General features: G+C 42.8%; 1 protein-coding gene and 1 pseudogene across 1 annotated transcript in view; one reads left to right on the plus strand and one right to left on the minus strand.

Moving 5' to 3' along the window:
• The window catches only part of SLC7A8 (solute carrier family 7 member 8), a 77,534-nt gene that overhangs the window by 4,866 nt on the left and 44,794 nt on the right, over positions 1-27,874 (plus strand). The window contains exons 2-4 of the mRNA XM_040354533.1: positions 780-982; positions 17,818-18,022; positions 18,120-18,271. Of these exons, the coding sequence (XP_040210467.1) occupies positions 838-982; positions 17,818-18,022; positions 18,120-18,271 (502 nt within the window). The 5' untranslated portion in view covers positions 780-837. The remainder of the gene's footprint in view (positions 1-779; positions 983-17,817; positions 18,023-18,119; positions 18,272-27,874) is intronic.
• Positions 13,572-13,724, minus strand: LOC120925725 (annotated as a pseudogene).

A 27,874-nucleotide genomic window follows, 5' to 3' on the forward strand; every position in this document is an offset into this window, starting at 1 on the left:
TTTCAGTGCCATGCATTTTTCCTCTGCCTTTTTAATGCAAAAGCAGAAGAAAAACGGATCAGTGTGAAAGCAGCCTTACTAAAAATACACTTTATTTCCCTACAAAGGTGTTATTTTTTATATATATATATATATATATATATATATATATATATATATATATATATATATATATATATATATATATATATACAGTACATTGAGAAACAAAAATACATTTGCAAACACATTTTATTTGGTGTGTTTGTTTTGTCTCCTTTCACTTATTTCACTTAATTTTTTAGCACGTATTGCATCCTATTTATTCCTCACATGGGACCTGATGTTGGTATTGATTACATGATTCAACCAGTCAAAAGCTCAAAATAAGTGCTGTTTTGACCAACTATTCTCAACCAGGGCTCCATGGCTCCTCCAGAGATCCTAGAGTTCTGGCGGATTGACCCCCAATTTATTGGTGCTTGCAAAGTTGTAGGGCCAACACCACATGCAGCCAACAGCATGACACTATCTGTAAAAGTGACATTCTGACCATTGACCACCAATGTAATGGGGGCACTCGTCTTGCTGACCATCAATGTAAGGGGGCACTCTTCTCACTGACAACCAATGTAAGGGACATTTTTTCTACTGTCCCTTGGTGAATTTGTTTTGGCAAAGGTTCTCCTACACCTGAACATTATTTCAAGCGTTCCTTGGGGGTAAAAAAGTAAAAAAAAAAGTCTCATTATTATTTATTTTTTTAAATGCTGACCATTTTTACTCTCTCTCGCACTCAGGTCTGGTGGTTAAAGATCTCTTGCCTTTTGGTATTCGGTAGTCACTTTGGCAAGAAAGATGGCGGAAGGTGCCCGGTTACGAACCAGTGCTGAGAAGCTCCCAGGGGAGCATGGACAGGATACTGGCTCTGGATCAAGCTCCGGAGGAGGAGTGGCCCTAAAGAAGGAGATTGGGCTAGTGAGCGCATGTGGCATTATTGTGGGTGAGTTGTCATATCCTATTTCCATCTGAGCTGCTACTGAGCACTCTTCTAGGTCAAGAGACTTTATTTAAAAGTTGCGTCCTGATTACCACATATATATACGTATTTTTAATAGGAAAGTTAGGAACGTAAATAGACATTTTATATACATACCATTGTTTAGGCACCGTGCCATATGTTTTTCAATATAAGTAGACAGGCCCATGTTTCCTACCACCACCAGCTTTGTCAGTAATGGATGTACTGAGGTAATCTTCAGGATGGACCCTCACTCTATTGTTGTCCAGTGTTGTAAAAGAAATAATAGGTTTATGAACTCAGAGATTTGAGATTCTACTCAAACTTCTGACAGGTCCTAATTTCCTCCATCTCTAACAAATTAAATCTGTCAGATATCAGTGCAATTTATTGTAAATGTACGTTAAAATAAACGCATGGCACCAACCTTTTCTTTGCCCATGCAAAAAAAAGGGCAAAGCAACAAGTTCAGTTTATTTCTTGCTCTAAAAAAGCTTATACTTACATAAAATACATAAAGTACCTCACTTTATGGGGAGCATGTGACACACAACCCAACCTTTCGTGACAATGCAGTGATTGGCTGTTTAGGCACCCAGTGCTGTTATAATGAGGTATGCAGAGAGTTCTCAGCCCTGTGTATGCTCCAAGTCAAAGAGGAAAAGCATAGGAAATGCTATAGGTAAAGCAGTCATTAAAGTAAAACTGTTATGTTGCCCTACATGGGCAAAGCACAAATTCACTTTAAGAAGTGGTTACCCTTTAGGTCCTATTAACATTGCCCCCATTTCCAAGGAATCCTGTCTTTCAACATGGACAATCAAAGCCCTGTATTTATTTGATTATTACAGGTACTTATAAAGCCCCCAAGGAGCTTACAATCGAAGGTCCCTAACTCACAGTCATACAAACGCATACTAGACAGGAGTCAATTAAAGCGGAGTTCCATTCAAAAGTGGAACTTCTGTTCATTGTACTCGGGAGGGGGGGCAGGATACCTGACCTGTCTTTTACAGGTATCCTGTTCCCACTTCCGGGAGCCTAAAGCCCTGTATACATGACTGGTTTTCCTGCCAGGAAAACTGCCAGGAGAGCTTTTGGCCAGGAAAATGTGGATGCTTCCTAGCAGTTTTCCCATCAGGTAAACAGCCAGGAATCCCGACGGGAAAATAGAGAACCTGCTCTCTATTTTCCTGTCGGGATTCCCGGCGGCTTTTTTGCCGCCAGATTTAGTAATACTCTATGGCAGGGATATGCAATTAGTGGACCTCCAGCTGTTGCAAAACTACAAGTCCCATCATGCCTCTGTCTCTGGGTGTCATGCTTGTGGCTGTCAGAGTCTTGCTATGCCTCATGGGACTTGTAGTTCTGCAACAGCTGGAGGTCCGCTAATTGCATATCCCTGCTCTATGGGAAACACCGCGAGGCAGTGCCCGCCGTGAAAACCGAGGGAAAAGTTGAGAACCCATCACAAAAACTGCCATGGAGCTTTGGCCGGGAATGCTCCATGGCAGTTTTTCTGCTGGGTTCTCAACTTTTCCCTCGGTTTTATCGCCGTGAAAACCGAGCATGTACAGGGCTTCAGCTGCGGGTATTGATGTCACCGCCCGAGCTCCCTCCTCCTTCCCTGGCCGCCGGGACAGTAGGAGAGAGGAGCGGAGCCTCGTGCATGCGCAGTAGGGTTCCCGGCGTGAAGCTTTAAGGCTTCACTGCTGGGTTCCATTACTCGCAATGGAGGTGACATGCACCTGACAGCTTATGGAAACATCAGCTGTAGTGCAGACATCGCTGGACTCCAGGACAGGTAAGTGTCCGATTATTAAAAGCCAGCAGCTGCAGTATTTTTGCAGCGGTGGGTGGACCTCCGCTTTAACCTACCAGCATGTCTTTGGAGTGCGGGAGGAAACCAGAGTACCCGGAAGAACCTCACGCAGGCACAGGGAGAACATACAAACTCCAGGCAGGTAGTGTCTTATTTATTACAGGGTATTATATAGCGCCAACAATTTACTTACTGTACATTTGCTTCAGCCCCTGCCCTCCTGGTGCTTACAATCTAAAATCACTCTCTCACATGCATACATGCTCACACATATCAGGGCCAGTTTAGACAGCTCTGAGAGCTGATTGTAGGGAAGAGACACACAGCAGAATAATGTTTATAGCGAAAATATAAACTAAACATTTTAGGAGAAAATGATCCTGTGATAAAGTAATGGACTCATCTATGTGAATTAAATGCGTGACACTGTGGGTGTAGCAGATATCAAACTGTAAACTGTATCTCTTATCCCAACTGGGTCAGAGCACTTTTCTTTGTAGTGTACTCAGAAATGGGAGGGCTTCAAGATTCAAATTACTAAAAATCAGCTACGGGATGGACCATAGTCTGCTGTACAATAGAGATCTAAACACAAGGTGCATTGTTTGTCGCACAGAAATGGCATAGACCTTACTAGTACACTGCGTCACACTTATACATACACAGTATACAGGAAAAAAAGTTTGTTTGCAGTTTGCTTTTCTTCATATGCCTTATATGCACGATTGTTTCCCCGTCTGGAAAACTGCCATGACAGCTTTTGGCCAGGAAAACTGTTCGTCTGTATGCTCCATGGTAGTTTTCCCAAACTACCGGGAATCCCGGCGGGAAAAATGAGAACGTTTTATTTTTTCCTGCCGGGATTCCCGGCGGTTTTTATCCCGGCAGTTTTTCTATGGGGAAAGCATACACATGGCCGGGTTTCCTGACCAAAGCTCTCATGGCAGTTTTCCTGCCAGGAAAACCGGCCGTGTGTAGAGGAGGAAAAAGCTTCTCGGTTTTCCCCTTGGTTTTCCCAGCTGACTTTTTACCGCCGAATAGGTACTTCAAATGCACATCAAACGCAGAAAAACAAAACCCATCTTTATGGGCCCTTCCTCTAGCTTACAAAGGTGGAAGTCTTGTGTTCTTCCACATATTAATGATAAAGGGACAGGAAGCTCTTCTTGTTAGCAGTTTCCCAGTGGGAAAGTCATTTGTTTAGTCCAGGGATCTCCAAACTATGGCCCTCCAGCTGTTGCGGAACTACACGTCCCACGAGGCATTGTAAAACTCTGGAATTCACAGACATGACCAGGCATGATGGGAATTGTAGTTCCTGAACAACTGGAGGGCCATGGTTTGGAGACCCCTTTTTAGTCCAATACCTTATATATTGATTGCCATCACTGGTCTCCAGTGTAAACTGCTGTATATCTCAATAACGTGTTATTGTCACATGTTTAAGATATGCTGATAGAAAATGTCCTTGTTGTCTACTCTACTGCATCATGCTAGCTTTCAAATCTCATCTATTCTTTAAAGAAGGCTCCAATTGTCAAACTTTTGGCCCTGTTCAATTTAGAGTAATCAATAGCCACTGATCACATTCCAGCCTGTAGTGGTTTGATGTTGGCACATTAAATTCTGATTGGCCATGATGGGCTTCGGTTTTAACACTTTGAGAATTAAACCTCTTCACCACTTTTGCGCATTGGGCCTAAAGTGTTATTAGAAAGACGAAGACGCCTATTTCTAGGGATTCTCTATGACAAGCACCCACCCTACCATACTCTCCTGGACTCCTTATCAGTGGATGCAGAAGGTGGTAAGACAGGGGAAGGAAGTCGCATGACCAAAACGTTCTCACTGTATTGCTGACTCTGCTTTTATGAATGGCTGAGCAGGGAATAAGCAAGCCTGCCACGTGAACAGCATGTAATGTAGGGATGTGGTGTGCAGAGTTCATTATATGATATGATTGAACTCACACGCAGTAAAACAAGGTGTGAATGAGTATGCATATATCCATAAATCAGATAGATAAGTACGTTTATGGATGAAAATTCCTAAGGAAAACCTGGACAGGGGGAAATAAGGGATCTGAAAATGTGACTTTCCTGGCTCTCTCTGACTTCAGAGTGTTACTGATCTGCATGCTTTTTTAGGGCTAGTGGTTTTAAATTGAATTAACCAGACAAGTAGTATTTTTATAAGGAAAATGGCAGTGGCAGATATCTCTCTTAGCACAGGCTTCTTTGAAGATACCTCAGTCTTGGGTGATGGTGGTCACATCTATGGGGAGGATTTACTAAAACTAGTGCATACAGAATCTGGTGCAACTATGCATAGTAACCAATAAACTTCTTGGTTTTAGGCCCCTTTCACACGGATGTTCAATTGGGCTCCGCCTGTCCATTTTTCAGTTGGACCTGATCAGAACCTCCATTCTCCTCCATGGAGCAGCAGGTATAAATGGACATGTGTATATTTACACCTGCCTACATCCAATCCGATCCACCAAAATGAGACAGATTGAGATCCGTTCCCCTTCTGTCCAGCGGATCAGATTAGATTGTAGTCCAGTGTAAATGGACAGATAGTCAGTTTACATCCAGCTGCCCAAAGAGGAGAGCGGGCTGTGTCCATGTCCGCTCTGCATAAGCAGAGCAGACGCGGACCTGTCATCCAACCACTCTGCGGGGATCAGCGAACAATTCCCCTGCTGAGCAATCAGCCGCAGTCCACCCCCTGTGCAAGGGGCCTTATGGTCAAAGAGGAGCTCCAGTCTGTAAAAAAAAAAAAAAATTAAAGTCAGCAGCTACAAATACTAAGGATACTTATCTGTCCAGGGATCCCGTGATGTCGGCACCCTGAGCCGATTTGTCAATCAGCTTCGGGTGTAGGCGCTGGCAATGTAAGGGAAACCAGTAGTGAAGCCTTCAGGCATCACAGACGATTTTCTATTGTGAATGTGCGAGTCGCAATGCGCTTTCTGAATGGTCCCGCCATCTTCTGGGACCTGTGTGTGTATCCCAGAAGGCAGCAGGGGGGAAAAGGAGGGGCCAGAAATGTCATAGATTGCGATTAGCGATCTTACCCAGAAGTGGCAGCGGATACCTATCAAAAAAATGTACCCACTACCCCCTCCCTCCCAAAAAAGTGCCAAATATGTCAGTGGATGGGGGGGGGGGGTTGTAAGGGTGCGAACAAGTCAAGCTTCCCTTTTTGGGTGGCGCTCCACTTTAATTGAACCTGATTGGTTACTATGCACAGCTGCACCAGTTTTAGTAAATCTTCCCCCATGGAGATTTACTAAAACTTCAATTATACAATCACATGTAGGCAAAAAAAACGTTTTTTTTCCTTTGCACATTATTAGGTATGGTTTGCGAAGTAAATGCAATACTTACCTTCACCTTATTCCCTTTACAAAATTAAAAACTTTCTGATTTATCATTAAATTAACACAATTGTGTAAAAATAAACGGTCTTCTTTGTCCAAAGCTGAGAAAGATACATAGCTAACATGTAAATAGGAGTATATAGCTCCACCAGATGGAGAACACTGAATATGGATTTGCAACATTTAATATATATTATAAAAATATTTGTTAAATTGTTACTGCTGTAGTTTCTGCTTGGTGTGACTACTGCTTCCAGCTCGGTTCCAGGAAGCATACCTTCCATAGAAATGAATGTTGGGATATGTATAAACAGATATAGTAAAAGGCACAATAAACATGTAAAAACATTATAAAATGAGCTTCAAAAACATTCTAAAAACAAATGTGTTTTAAATGCAGAGGTATATATATAAATGGTCTCTTAAAGATCAATGTAAATAGAGGGAAGGTACTGTTGGAGTATTGTCACTTAGCGCATTAGTCACTTGATGTTTGCTCTCCTATAAACCTCACAATGCCTGCCTATTGCACTCCTGTGTTTTCATTCTCCGACTCCCTTCCCCCAATCCTCCACTTGTCCTTATCCCCTTAGATTGCAACATCCTTATAGCCCTATTCTCCTTGTTTTTTCTTCTCTGAATAATAGATGAGAGGGTGACGTGTAAAGTTCTATTTATAGAGACCACTGACGATGGTAGACGTAGGCAGAGTTGTGGGTGACAGAACGCTTTGGTTAGGTCTTGCCTTTGTATTTTCTGATGTTAGTATCTATCCCCATGCAGCACTCTGTAGTCGTGCCTGGTTATGTATGCATACTGATTTTAGAATTTGAAAGCCTCAGGGATTCGCTGTTCTTGAACATGTGCACACTGCTCAGTATATTGCCAGCTCTAGTATCGTGATTCATTGGTAAAGGGTTATTAGAGGTGAGATTTGTCAGCATATGATATTGGGTATACTGCATAACTCGTAGTCCTGCAGCCGTATGACTATGCACAGGGAAAACTGCACATTAGGCCTCGTACGCATGATCAGAATATCGTACAAAAAATACCGCTTTCAAAGCGATCTTACGATAATCTAAGCGTTAGTACATAGCTGTCGTCTGAAATTTTCAGAAGAGACAAACGCAAAAATTTTCTCGTACGACACCTAATCGTACAATTTTCATTTAATCAGTACAGTTTTCATCCGAAAATACAATATAAATACACTACAACACACTGTTTTAAAAAAAAAAAAAAAGGCAAATCCACTTTGCACTACAAGTGCAAAGTGCACTTGTAAGTGCAGTCACTGTAGATCAGAGGGGGACATGCAAGTAAATAACAGCATAATAAAATCAGCAGAGCTTCCCCTCCTTTCAGATCTACCCCTCAGATTTACAGCGACTGCATTTCCAAGTGCACTTTGCACTTGTAGTTTGCACTTGTAGTGCAAAGTGGATTTGGCTTTCTTAAATAACCCCCATTACATCACTTCCAAATTTTTATTCTGTCATACGAGAATTTTCGTACTTTAGTAATCCATTTGTTTTCAATATGGAGATTAGCATCTAAAAAAAAAATCGCGTGCACTAGGCTTTAGACCAGTGGTCTCAAAGTACCGGCCCGCGGGCCATTTGCGGCCCGCGGACCAGTTATAAATGGCCCTCAGGCAGGGTGGAAGTGAGGGGAGCAAAAAAAAAAAAAAAAATTTTTTTTTTTTTTTTTTTTTTTGAGCTGGAGCCATCTGGTGGTGAGCCGTTGGTATTACAAGTTATTACCACCAGATGTGAGCTGGCGCCATCTGGTGGTGGCCGTTGGTATTACAAGTTAAGCATTACAAGTTAAACAGCAATTCTAATGTCATTTTACACTATTTTCACTGCCATATTCTTCCCTCTAAAGAAAACCCCTAAACATTATATATATTTTTTATCCTAACACCCTAGAGAATAAAATAGCGATCGTTGCAATACTTTCTGCTACGCCGTATTTGCGCAGCGGTCTTACAAGCGCACTTTTTTGGGAAAAAATTACTCTTTTTTTAATTAAAAAATAAGACAACAGTAAAGTTATCCCCATTTTTTTTAATATTATGAAAGATAATGTTACGCCGAGTAAATTCATACCCAACATGTCACGCTTCAAAATTGTGTCCGCTTGTGGAATGCCGACAAACTTTTTTACCCTTTTAAAATCTTCATAGGCGACGTTTAAAAAAATCTACAGGTTGCATGTTTTAAGTTACAGAGGAGCTAGAATTATTGCTCTCACTCTACCAATCGCGGCGATACCTCACATGTGTGGTTTGAACACCGTTTACATATGCGGGCGCTGCTCACGTATGTGTTCGCTTCTGCGAGCAAGCTCGTCGGGACGGGGTGCGTTTTCTGGCTCCTAACTATTTTAGCTGGCTCCTAGATTCCAAGCAAATTTGTCAAACCCTGACTTACACCAGTGCTGGTGGTAATAATGCGCTCGCTGACACCAGTGCTGGGGGTTAATAATGTGTTCGCTGACACCAGTACTGTTGTTTTTGAAGTTTGAAAGTTTGCATGCGGCCCCCCATGGCATATGAAAACTTGTCTTGTGGCCCTCAGGTAATTTGAGTTTGAGACCCCTGCTTTAGACTAATCTGATTTCGAATTGGTCAGTTAAAGATACTCTAACAATTTTGTTTGAAGCTGGATGTATTTGGAGAATTCTGCCTATTGTGGTATAACGCTAAAAAGATTGCAGTGATCTTATAATTAAGATGAAATGATATTGATTGATTTCCTAATATGACAGCTGCAGTCAATATTACCCATGAAGCATTACTCCTATTACCTGTGTACTGTTCAAGGTTTTTCTCAATGTTTGCACGCTGCTTGTGTTATCTGTATACCTATTTATTGCATTACACATTTCATGAATATTAATGTGCTGCAGTTGTGTCTTCTGAACACATTGCTTTTTATTTTCTAAAGCAGTGTTTCTCAACTCCAGTCCTCAAGGGGCCTAAACAGGTCATGTTTTCAGGCTTTCCATTATTTTGCACAGGTGATTTAATCAGTTTCACTGCCTAAGGCTGGGTTCACACTACTACACTACTTTCATCCTACTTTGCTCTGTGTTCAATGTTTCCCTATGAGAGCGTCTTGTAGCGTCCTACACAAGTCGGTCCGACTTTGAAAATGCTCCCTGTACTACTTTTGGTCCTACATTGATCCTACTTCAGGCCCATTGAATATAATTGAAGTCAGACCAAAGTAGTATCCTGTTCATGAAAGTAGGATGGATGTAGGACCAATGTAGGATAAATGTAGGACCAATGTAGCAGAGCAAAGTAGGATGAAAGTAGTGTAGTAGTGTGAACCCAGCCTAAGGACCCATACATACTATTAGATTTTATGCAGATTTTTGTCTTCAGATTTACCAAAACCATACAATATGAGGTCAAACCTTTAGGCCCCTTTCACACTGGAGGGGGAGGTGCGGTGGCGGTATAGCGCCGTTATTTTTAGCGGCGCTATATCGTCAGAATTGCGGCAGTGTTTGGCCGCTAGCAGTGCGGTTTTAACCCCTGCTAGCGGGCAAAAAAAGGTTAATACCACCCGCAATGCACCTCTGCAGAGGCGCATTGCCTGCGGTATAACAGCGGTTTTACATTGATTTCAATGGGAATGAGCGGTGGAGGAGCTCCTCTCACCGCTCCAAAGATGCTGCTAGCAGGACTTTTGGAGCGGTCCTGCTAGCGCACCTCTCCAGTGTGAAAGCCCACGGAGTGTGAAAGCCACACTGGAGAAACAGCATCCGCTGTTGCATTTTTAGTGCAATAGCGCCTGCAAACCGTCCCAGTGTGAAAGGGGCCTAAGAGTTTCAATTTGTATGCAATCAGGCAGGGCCTCGCACTACATGGTTTTGGTAAATCTGAAGACAAAAATCTGCAGAAAATCTAATAGTGTGTATGAGGCTTTAGTAATTACCACAGCCGTTTCATCTGAGTGAAATCCTGAAAACATGACCTGTTGTGGAGCCTTGAGGACTAGAGTTGAAAAACAGTGTTCTAAAGCATATGAGCTATTTTAAAGCGGAGTTCCATCCGTGTTAAAAGTCAGCAGCTACAAAAAGCATAGCTGCTGACTTTTAATAAACCAACACTTACCTGCCCCATGGTCCAGCGATGCGGCTGCCCGGAGGCTCGTGCCTCTCCCCTTCCTCTCCTCAGCGGCGTCGTCGTAACTGCGGGCACCCAGCTGCGAAGGCTTCATGGCCGGGCGCGCACTGCGCAAGTCGTGTTGCGCTCTCCTATTGGCCAGCCGATCTACTGGGACCTGAGTTGTGTCCCAGAAGATCGCTGGCAGGGAGGAGCCGCCTAGGACTAAGGAGGAATTGCCTAGGCGGCCCAAAAAAGTAAGCAGGAAGTGGGACAGGAAGTCCCACTAAAAGTAAGGTAAACACTCCCCCCCTTCAAAAAAAAATGACATGCCAAATGTGGGGTGCCAGGGGGTGCGGAGTCCTTAAAGCGGAAATTACAATTTTGGGTGGAACTTCGATTTAAATCACGATCATGCACGCATTCACAGTCATAGCAGAGTGCATATTGACATTTCTCTCTGTGACTTTTTGCAGTTTTGAGTTGCAGAAAAGAATCTAAATGTAATAATCGCAAATGATAGTAAACAGGCATATTAAATGAATGATCACGCAGTCAAAAGTCAAAAGGTAATGCACATGGCATGATCTTTTTGGGCCTGATAACATTATAATTTACCTAATTACATACAAGAGACTTTCAGACCTCACTCTATCCAGGTATAATATACTTTATAGATAGATATAGACAGACCAAAGGTTGACAAAATGCAATGTCAAGCAAGTCTTGAATACAACCACTTAATACTAGGGGCAAAGTCACTGGTTGTAATTGTTAACCCTGTAAATGCTGAGTGAGGCTAATCATTTCCATGGAACTCTTCTGGTAATCTAACTCCTATACGTGTGGGTGTTGGTGGAATACTAGTCCCAATACTTCCGAGAATGCGAGCTATGCTAGCAGTGCAAGGGTTACATATTTTATTGCAGATCAGTGTATTTTTATTAAACTGTTATCAGATGTGATAATCTTTTAGCTATGTTATTGCATTTCATCAGTAATCAAAAAAAAAAAATCATTCACTGGGAGGAATGCAATAGCACAATGTACCTTAAGTCCCTTGCAATAAGAAATGCCCCTGTTCACTTCATGCTACAGAAAAAAAACACACCCTACAAGAAAAAAGCCTCAAACTCAAATATTAACCGGTGATGGTGCCCTGACTATAAATGAAAAGGCTATGGCTGCCCCTTTAAAAGTGGATGAAATCACTTCTAAATTGAAAACAACAATAGGTAAAGGTGTTGGCGCTGCGGGATAATAATCATACACGCGTATCTCTTGTGCAATTATGCAAATAGTAAACAAGTATTTTACACATGGTGTGTCAAAAAATACATTGCGTATCTCTTGTGCAAAAATGCAAATAATAAACAAGTGATGAATATTTTACACATGTGTCAAAAAATTAGGATATTGATATTAATAAAAATACAAAAACTTAAAGTCCAGTGTGACAATACCCAACACTTAAAATATATAAAAGTGCTTCTAGATATAGATGTCTCCAAATAGCTTTACCACGAGTGCTCATGAGGTAGATGGCATCTCACCAGAGGTTTTTGACCTCTTTTTCGAGAAAGGTCAAAATTCACATTTGGAAAACCAGATTAGTTTCTGGTCTTTGCACCTCTTCACTCTAATGATCCCTCAGGATAAGACTGGAGATGTAGGGATAAACTCCACCAGAGGCACAAAGAAGGAATTTATAGTGGAATATGTTTTAATTCAAAGTGGAGTTCCACACAAAAAGTGAACCTCCGCTTTTCGGAACCCTCCCCCCCTCCGCTGTCACATTTGGCACCTTTCAGGGGATGCAGATACAGAACTGTGTAATGCAGGTATTTGCACCCACTTCCGGGCATAGATAGCCGCAAAATCCGCGGGTATCTACACCACTTCCCGTCCCCCCTGCTGTGTTCTGGGAAACACACAGTTCCCAGAACACAACAGAGACCAGTGAAAGACGTGCCTCGCGCATGCGCAGTAGGGAACCGGGCAGTGAAGCCGCAACGCTTCACTTTCTGATTCCCTCACGAGGATGGCGGCAGCACCCGAGAGGCAAGCAATTGCTCGTCTTCTGCTGCCAACATCGCGGGCACCCTGGACAGGTAAGTCCATTTATTAAAAGTCAGCAGCTGCTGTATTTGTAGCTGCTGGCTTTTAATATTTTAATTTTAGGTGGACCTCCGCTTTAAGGTTTAAAGTAAGAAAATAAAAGTTGCACTCACATGTGCCTTACCTGGCACTAGGTGTCTACAGCATGTGCGGAGAGCCTGTAAAATACTTTTCACTTGTTTACTACTTGGGTAATCGCACAAGCGATACAATACACATGTCTGATCATTATCCCACATTGTAAACGCCAACACCTTTACCTATTGTTTCCAAATTGAAATCTGCATACATGTATGCATAGTGCATGCTATAATACATGCATGGGGTGATCTATTAGGCATTAAGCCAGACCAGGACATTTATACATTTCAATCCATTCATAGTAAGACTCCAGCATCTAACTCCAGCCAAAATAATTGTTACCAGTTTTAATGGGGTTGGTTAGAATTTATGTCAGGTTTGTATTGCTGTTTGCAACCTCATTAGAAAGATTTTTTTTATTTCTTGCGCTACTGACCCCTGGTAACATAGTCTGGGAAAATCCTAGTCCTAAATGTATATTAAGACTACAGTATATCAGTCTGTCCAGCTATCCATCCTTATGACTTTCTGATTGGATGCCAGTCTGTATGTCTTGTTGGACTTCATGTGGCATGAAACTTTACCTACATTTTATGCCACACTTTTTGGTTCACAGATGTTGACTACTTAAAAAAAAAAGGATAATTCCATCTTTTTTGCCTATTTTACCATTTAATCTTTAGTTTTATGAATGCATAAAGTGCATTTTGAAATGAGGGTGAGGGCATTCCAACGATTTTCTTTGCATGGCATGTGCTTAAAGCTTAGTCCTGTCCTCAGGTGGAAAGGTTCAGTCTCATGATATCCAGAGCCATGAGGCAGTTAATTCTGATCACAAGACTGTCTGGGTTTAGATCCTATAACACGCTGAACCTGTAATAGGATTCAGTGCTCTCTCCCAGCACTGAGAAATCCTTTTCATTATTCTTGAACTTTTTCCTGTCAGGTTTTTTCAGTGCCAAGATAACCTTGGTATAGCATTTGGAAAATCTCGTCTAGCAATTCACAAATTAGATTTGTAGAGTCATGACATAGTGACTTTTTTTGCTCAAACGCAGTCCCCCACTACCACAAATTATGCAGTCGAGTTTCCCGCATTTGGGGAAATCTCAGGGGTCAGCACAGCCGGAGTGCAATGGCCGAGCCTGACATAGTGACTTTTGATGGTCATGCTAAGCAGCGGTCAGACAAGGGGTATTTTATTTGTCCAGCTGTTCATTGCAAACAGACAGCTAAGAAAAGGGTATATTTTACTTTTTGCCCTGCCATAGATTTCCATAGGCTAGGAATCACAAATATAATTCATAAACAGGAACAACACTAAATGGTCTAAACAGATCCAGCCCAGCTCACCGGTGGGCTGCCATGGCTGACTACCTTTTGGAAATGCTAGTTGAATGGCTTTTATGCTGACTCTCTGGCTTCAATACTTTCTGAGTCACTGAGACAATTATTCAGATCAGGAAAATCACAGTAAAGCCAAAAGTCCTTCTGTGCATTCTATTTCTAGTGATCCAAGTAAGTGGGTCAGAATACCAGTTAAAAAACTAGCATTTGCCGATTTACATATCAGCAAGGGTAGCTTCCTTGTTTCACGCATGAAGGTTGTTTTAAAGCAAGTTAGGTACATTTAAAGCAATCAGTGTTGCAATCTGCTATTCACTAAAGCTACTGTTGCCAAATCAGCTCTTTTGGCACCTTTCATTAGAGTGAATTAAATCTTTGTCAGCAGTAATTGGCACAGAGTTGAGAGAGCTTGATGCTGTTCTGTGCCTGGACACTGCGGATCTTTAATTTATCTGGATAGTTATAGCCTTGGCAGGGACATATTTTTATCTTATTAGTGAATGGCTGTATCTTCATTTCTAGATGACAGATTCCCTTTAGGCGACACAGTCATTGGGTCTGGATGCAAAAAATGATTTAGCACCAATATTGTTGGCAGTCTGCTTTCAAATTTCTTTATTGGTGGACCCACACAATGAATAGGAACATTCCGCCATGATACACCACCTTAGACCACACGTATGCATTGGAGCCATTCAACTCCTTAACCTACATGGGCCACATTGAATTAGGAGGTAGTTGGCAGAGGATAAACACTTCTGTAGTCACCAATGTGAATGGAGCTTTGAGACAGCAAGACTCGTGTTCAACACAACCGACCATGCAGAAATCACACTGTCCTCGGTGTGTGAATGATCAAACTGTGGGCCTGGTTTTGAGAGCAAATGTAATTTTTCGGTCAGTTTTTCTATCATGAATACATATAATCTGGCACTTCCAAATTATAAAGATTTTGATAAACTGGCGTAAAAATTATTTTGTAAAGTATTGTTATTGTCAATAATTGCATTTTTTTTTACAAAATTCATAAAATATTTAGTGGAGGATGCAGCGAGACAGTGTATTAAATCTCCTTTCTGTTTCTTGGCTGCAAAGCACATATTTAAACTGAGGACCACACTATACTCCAAGCACACTGCTTGTGTTTTGGCATGTATAGCAAGACTCCAAAATTTTAGTCAACTAGAAATGAGAGTGTGTTAAAGAACCGTCAGCTTCAAGCTTTGAAAAAGATTTACACCTCTGACTCCTTGTGGCTTCACAGCAGCCTTCCCACTGCACATGTGCGAGCTGGGCTGCACTTTGGAAATGGTCCCACAGCTTTTTTGGACCTCTGACGTGTCCCAGAAGGTTGTAGGCAAGAAGAGGAGGGGGGAAAACTTTCACTCCAATTGTCTAGGAATGGAAGTGGGAGCGGGTACCTGCTAACCCTAAGTACCCACCCTTTCCCCCAAAAAAAATCCTCCAAAAGTGGGAGAGGAGGGGGGAAGGAGGTAATAAAGCGGAGCTTCCCCTTTAGGGTGAAGTTTTGCTTTGGGTTGTGAACAGCTGCTCCAATTTAATATCTGAGCAATACGTTTTAGACAGGGATTAGCATGACAAATAGAAATGGTAGGACATTGAACAAGTTATGGTTATACGCAGTCTGCTCTCATGCTACTGTTTACTGTTACTGTTTATTATTTAGCTCAACTTTTGAAATGAAAAACACTCTGGCATAAATAAAATTATTAACTTGCGTACAACCAATGTCTTAACTCAGACCCCTTGTACACAGGACGCTGCTAAACGTACATCCAGAGGCAATTTTTTCCCGTTTAGCAGCGTTTCGTTTATAGGCATTTTTCGTTTTTGGCCATTAAAAAAAATGTAAATACGGCAAAACGGAGGTTTTAAACGTCAAGTTGAATCATTTAGGAGCAGTTGTAAAAGCTTCCCGTGTACATGGAGCCTAAGGCCTCTTTCACACGGGACGGATCCGTGATGATCCTCCCCGTGAACCTCCGCTGATCCTTGCTGAGCCGGCGGATGACAGGGCGGTCCCCGCTCACTGTGCAGGGACCGCCCTGTCAGATCTCCGCTCTCTCCTATGGGGGGATCGGATGAACACGGACCGTTTGTCCATCTTCACCCGATCCGCAGACGGATGGAAAAATAGGGTTTTCCTCTGTCTGCAGAATCGAAGGATTGCGGACCCGATTGTCATCCGCTGACACCCGCAATCTCATTGGGATCAATGTATGTCCCTTTTTGATCCGTAAACGGATGGATGAAAAAGGGACATACGGTCCGCCCGTGTGAAAGAGCCCTTATACTTATTATAGCCCTGCTTTGCTTAATTGCAAATCAAGTCTGGTCAACAGAGGCCTCAACGTACAATTAAAGGCAAAACTTTTTTTTAGTTATGAATAGAGTGGAGAGGGATTACAACACCTACAGGCATACCCCACAATTAAGCCTGGTAATAAAACCTGAAAGCTCATTGTTTTTTATGCAGAAGTTAGCCTGATTTGGCGTTTTGCAGCTTTAGTAAATAAACCCTATTGTGTACTTAAAAGTGGGGTATGCCTGTATTTGGTTTTGGTTGGTGTCTGTGTCCCAATTATGGAGATTCTCCCTCTCTATTTGTAAAAGAAAATCTTCCAGGGGAACGCTAGTGGTGACCTGGGGCAGGGAGGGGATTCACTTAATTTGCAGGGATTTCCTCTTTCTTCCTGTTTTGACTATGGGACAGGAGGTGAAAGTAAATCTCCCCAATGGGACATATAGTAGATGGCCTTTTTGCCTATAGTTCTGCTTTTAATCTAGATTGAGTATAGTCAACACAGGTCTATTGGCCCTTACAATATATCATGTTTAGTTAACACAGGTCTTCTGGCCTTATCCAAAGATTGAGCCTAGTCAACACATAGATTCTGCCCCTACTCTGTACTAAAGCCAGCTATAGATAGTTTAAATCTCAGTCGGTTAAGCAGGGACCAGCCAAGATTTGAACCATGTATGGATATCCATGGGAGGTATTTCCCAATCAACACTGAGGCCCCGTACACACGACCGGTTTTCTCAGCAGAATTCAGCCAGAAACTCGATGGGAGACGTAATCTGCCGAGAAAACCGGTCGTGTGTACACTTTTCGCCAAGGAAACCGTTGAGGATCTCGTCGGGCCAAAAAGAGAATATGTTCTCTATTTCCTCGTTAGTCAATGGGAAAAGTTGGCTCGCCAAGATCCTCGGCGGCTTCACAAGGAACTCGACGAGCAAAATGATGTGTTTTGCCCGTCGAGTTTCTCGGCCGTTTGTACGAGGCCTGAAGCCTCGTACACACGGCCGAGGAACTCGACGTGCCAAACACATCGAGTTCCTCGGCCAGTTCAGCACTGGAGCCGCCGAGGAGCTCGGCGGGACGAGTTCTCCCATAGAACAACGAGGAAATAGAGAACATGTTCTCTATTTCCTCGTCGGCTTCCTCGGCCGAAAGTGTACACACGGCCAGTTTCCTCGGCAGAATTCAGCCAGAAACTCGGTCGGAAGCTGAATTCTGCCGAGGAAACTGGTCGTGTGTACGAGGCCTCACTGTGTTGAAAGGGGAATTGAGCGATTTTCTTTTCTTCCACCCATGGTGGATGGAAATAAAATATATGGCCAGCTTAAGACTGCCATTCCAAGTGGTATTCTTCCATTGAACACCGATGAAAGGGGGACACTCTTCCTGCTGACCATCATTGTAAGGGGTACTCTTCTCACTGACCACCAATGCAAGGGGCATTTTTCCCACCGTCCACTGATAAATTCGTTTTAGCATGGGTTGCAGGAAAGAAAACCGCAACCACAGATTATGTGTTGAACTGTTTTTTTAAATATAACCACGTGTTACTAATTTATGTGTATCTGAGCTGTACTTGATACAACAATCAACCAATTAATTGTTTCTTCTTTTGCAGGTAATATCATTGGCTCTGGTATATTTGTTTCACCTAAGGGAGTCCTGGAAAATGCTGGTTCAGTGGGAATGGCCCTTATTGTCTGGATTGTTACAGGCATTATCACTGCAGTAGGGGCTCTGTGTTATGCTGAGCTTGGAGTCACCATTCCAAAGTCTGGAGGAGACTATTCATATGTTAAAGATATCTTTGGAGGACTTGCAGGGTAGGTGTTGAATTTGATAACAAGGGGGAAACCTAAACATTACATTGTACTGAGATGGTGCTGGTGGATATATCACAGTTTGTCTATTTCATTCCAGGTTCCTCCGGCTTTGGATTGCTGTGTTAGTGATTTATCCCACAAATCAAGCAGTCATTGCACTGACATTTTCCAACTATGTACTACAACCTCTTTTCCCAACGTGTTTTGCCCCTGAGTCTGGACTTCGCCTCTTAGCAGCCGTCTGTTTGTGTGAGTAACATATACTGTATTACCAATTTTAAGTGTTATGTCATTCAAAGGTATTTTATCCTTGTGTGATATTTACTGAACCTTATCTGTAATTCTGGAGAATACACAGTATATTCTGCATTGCATACATTACTTAACGTAAAACACAGTGTGAAACAGCCCTTCATCGCTAAGGCCCCTTTCACACCTGCGGATCCTGTGAGGATCCATTTTTAAACATCCGCTTGCTCAGCGGGGATCGCTCCGTTTATCCCTGCTGAGCCGGCAGATGACAGGTCTTTCTCTGCACACTGTGTAGGGAACGCCCTGTCAGATCTCCGCTCTCCTCTATGGGGGATCGGATGAAAACGAACCGTCTGTTCGTTTTTATCCGATCCAGTTCGCCAGACGGATGCAAAATAGGTGTGGTAAGTGAGTTGCGCTCCCCTTTTTTTTCCTTTTATCTATCACCACCTATTTCTAGGTACTGATTAGATTGTTAATCACCAATACACAACACCTCTATTTAAATCAACAAATGTGCTAATATTCTTCTAATTATGGATACAAGTGCACCCAAAGAGGGCGTTATTTATTTTCATTCACTTTTATTTTTATTTTTAATTTTATTTTTAATTATTTTATTATTCTATTTTTATATTTTCATATTTTTATTTTATTTTTACTTTATTTATTTATTTTCAATTTCGTCTATTATTATTATTATACAGGATGTATATAGCGCCAACAGTTTGCGCTAGATCTGTGAAACAGTTGATATCCACATAAATAGGCTCTATATGCATTGGCAATCCATTTAGTATAATGGGGGGGGTACATATCTGTACCTGAATATATTACAGGTGTTCTGACCCTTTCTTTCTTGATTGTAGCAAACCCACCACAATAACATAATATAATATATATTTTACACTTGCGCCAGCAATATTTCTACTGTTTATATTTTTTTCACTGGGATGCAAAATAGGGTTTGCATCCATCACATTTTAGGAGAGAGCACCGGATCGGGGCTGATCGGGTGTCAGCGGACATATCACCTCTGACATCCAACGGTCCATAGAGATACATGGAGCGCCCGTTCAGATCCGCCGGAAAAAACTGACAGGCTGATCTGAACGGTCCGCTGGTGTGAAAGGGGCCTAAAGCTTTTATTTAAATTTCTCTACAGCATTCATACAAACTGTAACAGAAGGCAGTTGCTGTACTGATATGTTGTAGATTGTGTAATGAAACCAGAACTATCGGGGAAAAACCAATAAGCATGGAAAGATTGTCCATATTCTGCAAAAGTGTGGAATAAACTCAGAACCTCAGCACTGCAAGCCAGCCTTGTTAAAGCAGAATTGACCTCTCTCAATCAACGTTAACTGTTTATAATCCCTATGCGGCTAGCATTAGTAAATAGATTGGAAACTATATTTTAGTGTCTTCTTTTTAGTTTTTTAGTTTTTTTTTACATTTCATCAGTTGCTTCCTGGTTTCTGACCTAGACCAAAATCATGTCATACATCCCAGCGGTTTTCATTTTTTTTCCATTCATCTGAAGGAGGGTGGAGGGGCTTTCGTGGCTAAAGCCAGCCATAGAGGGAGAAAATTTCATTTCCTGCAGCTACAAGTTGCAGAAAAGGAATTTGCTTGATTCTTCCATCAACACAGATGGTGTTGACAGGGGAATCTCTTTAATGGAGCTGTTATGTTCTCACACAGTGATTATTGCTAGCGCCTATAACTGCCGCTAGCAATAATCACATATAAAATCTGCAGGTACATTCAGCCTGCCCATACATGGTTCTCGGCCAGTTCAACAGGAATCCTCTGTGGCCGGCTTAAGCATGCTTCCCCTTTGGGGCAAAGGGATTCCAGGAAGTAAATACTACATGAATCATCTGCCCTTACTCAAGATGGCCATGGCTAGAAATGCTAGGGGGGTGTTTTTCAAAACTATTTTTAAACAAAATAAAGCATGGAGACATGGATGGATGGGTGAGTTTGCTTTGAATATTAAAAAAGGATTAAATAGCATTTTCAGTTTGTGGTGCTCAGATACAGTTTAGTTCTGCTTTAACCACTGAGCTATACAGTATATAGTAGTAGGAAAGCCTTTTTTAAAGTTGGAGACTGCATAACTATCTCTTGCTTTATACCATAATGGTGTTGCCATTACTTTAATTACTGTTAGAGGGTTCTCAGGAGTACTGTAAGCATACATTTGCTGCATTCTCATACCTCCAGGCAATTATTTTGTTGCAGGTAACTACCAGCTTAAAGCGAGGGTTTCACAGGTATTTATTTTTTTTAGATCGTTCTGCCGCTCTTACCTGTAGTAATCTGCTCCTCATGTGTCCTAATCTCCTAGCCGCCACGATTATCTTTGTCCCGCAAAAGATATTTTAGATAATTCATAGATGGACGTTTCCATCTTGATTGTGGGCACTCTGAAGCCCACTAAGAGTTCCTTCCGGGATACGGTGAATGCTGACATCCCAGCATTCACCGCTCTATCCCGCGCATGTGCAGTGTTGACAGCGAGCGTCGCCGTCAACACTGCACAGTTGCCATCACAACGGCCGCCGTACTGAGGTCACGCCCGTTGTGACGACATCCATCTTTTCTTGCCGAATCACGTGACCTGCGAGATATCGCGGGATTACAGTACAGCGCATCTCCTGGGATTCTCATCACTCACTCCCAGGAGACATCGCGCTTGTCGGGGGAAAGGATAATACACACCCACTGCCGCGGGGAAAGGATCACTGACACAACACTGAAGGCTGCATTACAAAGGTAAAGAAGCTGATTTAAAAAAAAAAAAACAACGGATTGTGCATAGACGATGGGTAGTGGTTTGATTTAGATAAAGTTGAATTTTAGGGTGAACCTCCGCTTTAAAGGTTAGATTTAGCTTATTTATTTTTATTTTCTGTGTTGCTTGAAATATTTCAACCTCTGCACCTTGGATACCGCTGCAGCTGTGATATTCCGGTGCTGCAGGAGTATCTGGGGGACAAAGAATGTAAGATTTTGAGCAACACAGCAGCCACCAGCACAAGGGACACTTTTCATTCATTGTAAGTACCATCCCTGGTGCTGATTTTTAAAAAAATCATTAAACTTAAGAATTCTTGTCATATGCAAGGTCACAACCATCATAAGAACAGTGCACAGTTTAAAATTGGTCATAGACATGCAATTGCCTAGGAAAATGAATTCACGATTATTATTTTTCTCTGAGACTAGTCAACTAAACATAAAATAGATTCAACAAACATTTTCTGTTCCAAACATACTGTATTTTGAATCAGGGAATGACTATCTTATATTTGATGCATTTATAGCATTTCCTAGACCTTTTCCTTGTTTAACTTATAAATAATAAATTATGTAACCTATAGTATCTCAAAGTGCCCTCATTTTATGGATTTTGGCTGTAAACCCTCACATATACCCAGTGACGTGAACAGTCTCAGATGATACACAGGGATGAAACAAATCCTCCTACATAAGTTTTACATGTATATCTGCTGTCTTCAGCTTTATATACAGTTTAGAAAGTTCAGATTGTGTTAGGAGATTTTCTCTTCCTGTTCAACACTGCCGTGATACCTGGGCATACAGCCAAGACAGCTGATTGAAGGAAAGGCACACACCCCCTCTCCTCATAAGTAGAGACTTTCAGAGTTGATTGTTAAATAGTTCAGGGCTTTGCTAATCTCTTTATAGCATCTTCCCCAACACAAAACTCAGGCTGCTTTTATCATATGTGACGGAGAACTTGCCAGGAGTTATCAGGTTGATAACAGAAGAACAGAGCAGGAGACAGCTACGGGACATAGTGCTTTGAAAATAGATAAGAAAACACTGCAGATATATGTGCCCAGCTCAAATTTCATGAATCGGGTTTACATCTACGTTAAACAGCTGCTTTTATCCAACATTATCAATTATAGACAAAACACAAGTACAATATGACTAGTGGTTAGTGTGAATGTCCAGACCACAGGTTCAATGAATATTAAGTACAATGTTGTGGGGAGAAAGGGCTGATAGGGTACTGGTCTTTTGCCAATATCCAAGAAATACAAAAGCAAGTTGTACTTAAAGTGGAGTTCCACCCTCCTTTTCAAGTCCTCTTCATGTCCTGCTGCTCTGTCCCCTTAAACACATTTGGCATATTATTATTATTTTTTATTTTTTTTGAAAACTCAGTTTTATTTAGTTATATGGATCTCCTCCGCCGCGGCGAGAGCCCTGAGAGTGGAAGTGGGAGTGGCAGTTGTTTGCTATGCACAGATTTGCCTAAGCCACACCCTCCCGTTTTTCTTATTGGCCAGTCGTGTCTAGAGGGGCGGCCGAGCAGGATGCTAGTGTAGTGGGAGAAAGAAGTAGCAACAAACCAACAGCTTCTCCACTTATGTACAACTATCATGGCCGATCACCGGCCAATTCGATCGGCGGCGTGGGCGATCGCCAGCGGCAACCCCCAAACCCCCCCCCCGCTTCTCATTGTCTATTGTCTTTTATGTTGGACGATCCCACTTCTCAAGTTATAGTGTGCGATGGCAGTGTCTTTATATGTCTTTTTAATGTCATTTACTTTCAGCGATCGGCAATCCCTATGCCCCGCGCATATCAACTTTTAATGGGTTATTTCAGGAGAGGTTTGCATAAGGGGCGGCAACTTCGTCTGACACTGCCGTTGCTGTGGAAACCTGACCTGAAACCTATTACACTGCTTGTGCAGCACTGAGCATGTGCGAGATCTGCAAAGCTGAAATCCAGGAAGTAATACAGTCTGGCTTCAGATGCCCACACTTAAGATGGCCACGGTCTAATGCTAGTTTATAAACGTTCAAAATGCTGTAATAACGGACCTTAGTTTACAGACTAACTTTACTAGAATACATTAAGCTTGTGTATTATAGGGGTATTTTTATTTAAAAAGTGAAATTGTGGCCGGAACTCCACTTTAATGATCAGATAGAGAACAAGGTTACCCAATTTGGGACTTACCAAAATTGATTAGTATAGAATCTAAAAAACATGGCCATAGAGGTAAATAGTAAATAACATCATAAAAAAACAACATGATGACAGATTATTGAAACAGAAGGCACTCTGAAACTCAGATATACTGGAGCACCAGACTGACCAATATGGGATGGGGGGGCCAGATTCTTGCCTAAAAAGTCCCAATTGGGGTAACCTTGTTCTCTATTTGACCATTAAGTACAACTTGCTTTTGTAGAGAGGCTTTGTTTTTCTGCAGTGGTGAATTCATGCTGCTGGGGTCTGCAGCTTAGAAAAATTCCCATGTGAATGGCACCCCTATGTATCTTGCTAATGCGCGTGCTTCCAAAATACATGGTAACAAAATACCATTCATTTTGATGCAAAGCTGTTATTAAAGAAAAGTCAGGGAAGTGAGGATTTCTCATAAGAAATAAGGACATTTAAAAGCAAAACTAAAGGATGTGGTAAGTGAAGGAGTACTGCACTACGGTAAAGGAAGCTAGAGAAAAATTACATTTACAACCCCTTTAACCTCTTTGCCACCGCGCCATAGACAAAAGACGTCTACAGCGCGGTCGAGTTGTTCTGGGAGGACGTCCTCCCAGAATCCTCCTCTCGCGCGCCCCCTGGGGCGCGCTCCCGGAATCATCCGTGAGCGCCGGGTCTAGAAGACCCGGCGCATCACAGATCGCGGTAAATTGCCGCTGATATCGGCCGTTTACCACGTGATCGCTCCGTCAAATGACGGAGCGATCACTTGCAAACAAACCGGCGTCATGTGATCAGTACAGTGTGAGAGGAGAGGGGGGAAGAGTGGAAGCAGCAGCAGCTGCTGTGGGCTGGATCTGTGACAAATGCAGTCACAGATCCAGCCATCCATCCCTCCCTGTGCAATACTCTGCAATAACACCAATACTCTGCAATACCCCCCATACTCTGCAATACCACCCATACTCTGCAATACCACCCATACTCTGCAATACCCCCAATACTCTGCAATACCCCCAATACTCTGCAATACCCCCAATACTCTGCAATACCCCCAATACTCTGCAATACCACCAATACTCCGCAATACCCCCAATACTCCGCAATACCTGCTAATATGACAGAAACTAGATTTATTTTTTATTTTTACAGAATTTTCAGTGTTTTTTCTTTTATAGCGCAAAAAATAAAAAACCCAGAGGTGATCAAATACCACCAAAAGAAAGCTCTATTTGTGGGAAAAAAAGGACACAAATTTCAGATGGGCACAATGTTGTATGACTGAGTAATTGTCATTCAAATTGTGAGAGCACCGAAAGCTGAAAATTGGTCTGGTTAGGAAGGGGGTTTAAGTGGTCAAGTGGTTAAGGGGGTATTTGATCAACATGTACAAATACATAGGTGGTCCATATAGTGAAGTTGGTGTTGAGTTATTCACTTTAAGGTCAACAAAGAGGACAAGGGGGCACTCTTTACGCCTAGAGGGAAAAAAAATCATCTCCAAATACTGAAAGGTTTTTTCACAATAAGACTTGTGAAAATGTGGAATAGACTCCCTCCAGAGGTGGTTCTGGCCAGCTCAGTAGATTGCTTTAAAAAAGGCCTGGATTCTTCCTTAAAGCGATGTTCCAGCCGCAAATATATAACTAAAACATTGTAGCTGCTGACTTTTAATAAGGAAACTTACCTGTCCTGGGAGCCTGTGATGTCGGCCCCCCGAGGCCGATCTGTCCGTCCGGTCAGGTGCAGATGCCACCATTGTAACTAAGAAAAACAGGCCGTGGAGCCTTCAGGCTTCACGGCTGGTTTTCTACTGCACATGCGCAAGTCGTGCATCGCTTTCTGAATGGCCCTGTCGTATTCTGGGTCACACACAGGTCCCAGAAGGCAACTGGGAAGCAGGAGGAATTGATGCTCTGGGCTGTTGCCGAGGTAGGATGGAAGTACATTCAGTACTTCATAAAAAGTAAGAAAATAAAAATATTTAAAAATTATCCAAAAACGAGTGGTGGAGAGGTGGTCTTTCCTTTAAGATAAAGTTGTTAAAATTGGGTGGAACTTTGCTTTAACGTACATTATATAACTGGGTAAAGTTGATCCAGGGAAAATCTGATTGCCTCTCGGGGGATCAGGAAGGATTTTTTTTCCCCTGCTGTAACAAATTGGATCATGACCTGCTGGGGTTTTTTGCCTTCCTCTGGATCAACTGTGGGTGAAGATTGTGTATATGAGATTGTATGTTTTTTTTTTTTTTGGTTGAACTAGATGTCTTTTTTCACTATGTCAACTATGTTGATCATTTCACAATGCTAATATTTAGGAGATTTCTAGATTAATTAGTGCGCTACTGTGGAATTATTTGTCTTTTTTTTCACTGACATTTGTTTCACCTCATTTGCAGACGGAGTACATTACTTTTATCTAAACTGCTCCACCTTGTTTTTCTCAGTATAGCTGCCTACAGAGATTAGACAGCCATGAATGTTGAACTCTGACGTTGAACATTTTATTTTTTTGTAACAAAAACTTTCTACAAGTTGATGGAAGTTCCCATTAGGTGAAGGGATGGATTTCATACAAAGTTTAGTGCCAAAACCAGCATCACCCTGCTGTGACCACCTCTTTTACAAAGAATAGGTTCTAATCTGGTTTTTAACATTGTGACAATGTGTAAATACATTTATATGGGTTGTGTCTCTGATGATTGTAAAAAAAGTATAGCCAAAAACTGTAAAGGGAAAAGGCTCTTTGCCTCTTCTGTCTATAGGCACAGGCCTACGTACTCAAATGCACATCCATTCTTGTTTATACCTATAGAGGAGGAAGGAGCTGGGCACGTTGTGCGAATCAGCTGTCCCTGGAGAAACCATTTTGATTGGTCGGAAAAATTGATTGGTGGACAGCCATGAATGTTGAAACCTGATGTTTTTACAAAGTTGATGTAAGCTCCCATCAAGGGATGATTTTTCATCACACAAACTCTGGTGGCAAAATCAACATTACTCTGCTTTGATCAGCTCTTTTAAAAATAATGGTTTCTAAGTAGGGATGTACCGATACCGATACTAGTATCGGTACCGATACCAAGCATTTCCCGAGTACTTGTACTCCGATGCTTCACCCGATACCTGGGCAGTCAGGTATCGGGTGGTGGGGGGAGTTACAAGTCTTCTCCGTGTTGTCTTCCCCCCCTGTGTTGTCTCCCCCCCCTGTGTTGTCTTCTCCCCCCGTGCCGTCTTGTCCCCCGTGCCGTCTTGTCCCCCGTGCCGTCTTGTCCCCCCGTGCCGTCTTGTCCCCTGTGCTGTCTTGTCCCCCCGTGATGTCTTCTCCCCTTCCGTGCCGCTCTCCCCCCGTGATGTCTTCTCCCCCTCTGTGCCACTCTCCCCCGTGATGTCTTCTCCCCCTCTGTGCCACTCTCCCCCGTGATGTCTTCTCCCCCTCTGTGCCGCTCTCCCCCGTGATGTCTTCTCCCCCTCCGTGCCGCTCTCCCCCCGTGCAGTCTTCTCCCCCTCCGTGCCGCTCTCCCCCCGTGCAGTCTTCTCCCCCTCCGTGCCGCTCTCCCCCCGTGCAGTCTTCTCCCCCTCCGTGCCGCTCTCCCCCATGCAGTCTTCTCCCCCTCCGTGCCGCTCTCCCCCCGTGCAGTCTTCTCCCCCTCCGTGCCGCTCTCCCCCCGTGCAGTCTTCTCCCCCTCCGTGCCGCTCTCCCCCCATGATGTCTTCTCCCCCCGTGCAGTCTTCTCCCCCTCCGTGCCGCTCTCCCCCCGTGCAGTCTTCTCCCCCTCCGTGCCGCTCTCCCCCCATGATGTCTTCTCCCCCCGTGCAGTCTTCTCCCCCTCCGTGCCGCTCTCCCCCCATGATGTCTTCTCCCCTCCGTGCCGCTTCCCCTCCGTTCCACACTCCCTCTGTGATGTCTCCTCCCCCTCCGTGCCGCTCTCCCCCCGTGCCGCTCTTCCCCGTGATGTCTTCTCCCCCCTCCGTGCCGTCTTCTCCCCGTCCATGCCACTCTTCCCCTGTGATGTCTTCTCCCCATCCATGCTGCTCTCCCCCCTCAATTTGTCAGGATGGAGAGCGGAGGTAGGAGCCGCTAAACCCGGCTCCTACCTTTTCTGAATGGACAGAGTCAGTGATCACTGACTCTGTCCATTCACATAACTGAGCATGGTAACCTGTGTTTACCATGCTTCAGTTTATTAAATCGAGAGGAGCTTCTCTCCATTAATTTTAGCTGAGGCTGCAGAGAAAGGGACTGGGGAATCTGTGTCCTTAGTCCCTTTCTCTGTCTTAAAGGGGAGATGTCAGAGGTCTGTTAAGACCCCTGATATCTCACCAAAGCCCCCCAACAGGGCTGATAAAAAAAAAATATTTTTTTTGCAATAAATAATTTAAAAAATAAAATGTAAATAATAATAATAATAATAAAAAAAAACACTGACAATTCACTACCCCCCCCCCTCTAAAAATAAAAAATAAAAATCGCTATAAAAAAAAATAGTAAAAAATAAAAATTGTGTAAAAAAAATACTGTCATTAGACATTAAAAAAAAAGTATCAGTATTCGGTATCGGCGAGTACTTGGAAAAAAGTATCGGTACTTGTACTCGGTCTC

The sequence above is a fragment of the Rana temporaria genome, chromosome 1, assembly GCF_905171775.1.
Source record: "Rana temporaria chromosome 1, aRanTem1.1, whole genome shotgun sequence".
Lineage (NCBI taxonomy): Eukaryota > Metazoa > Chordata > Amphibia > Anura > Ranidae > Rana > Rana temporaria.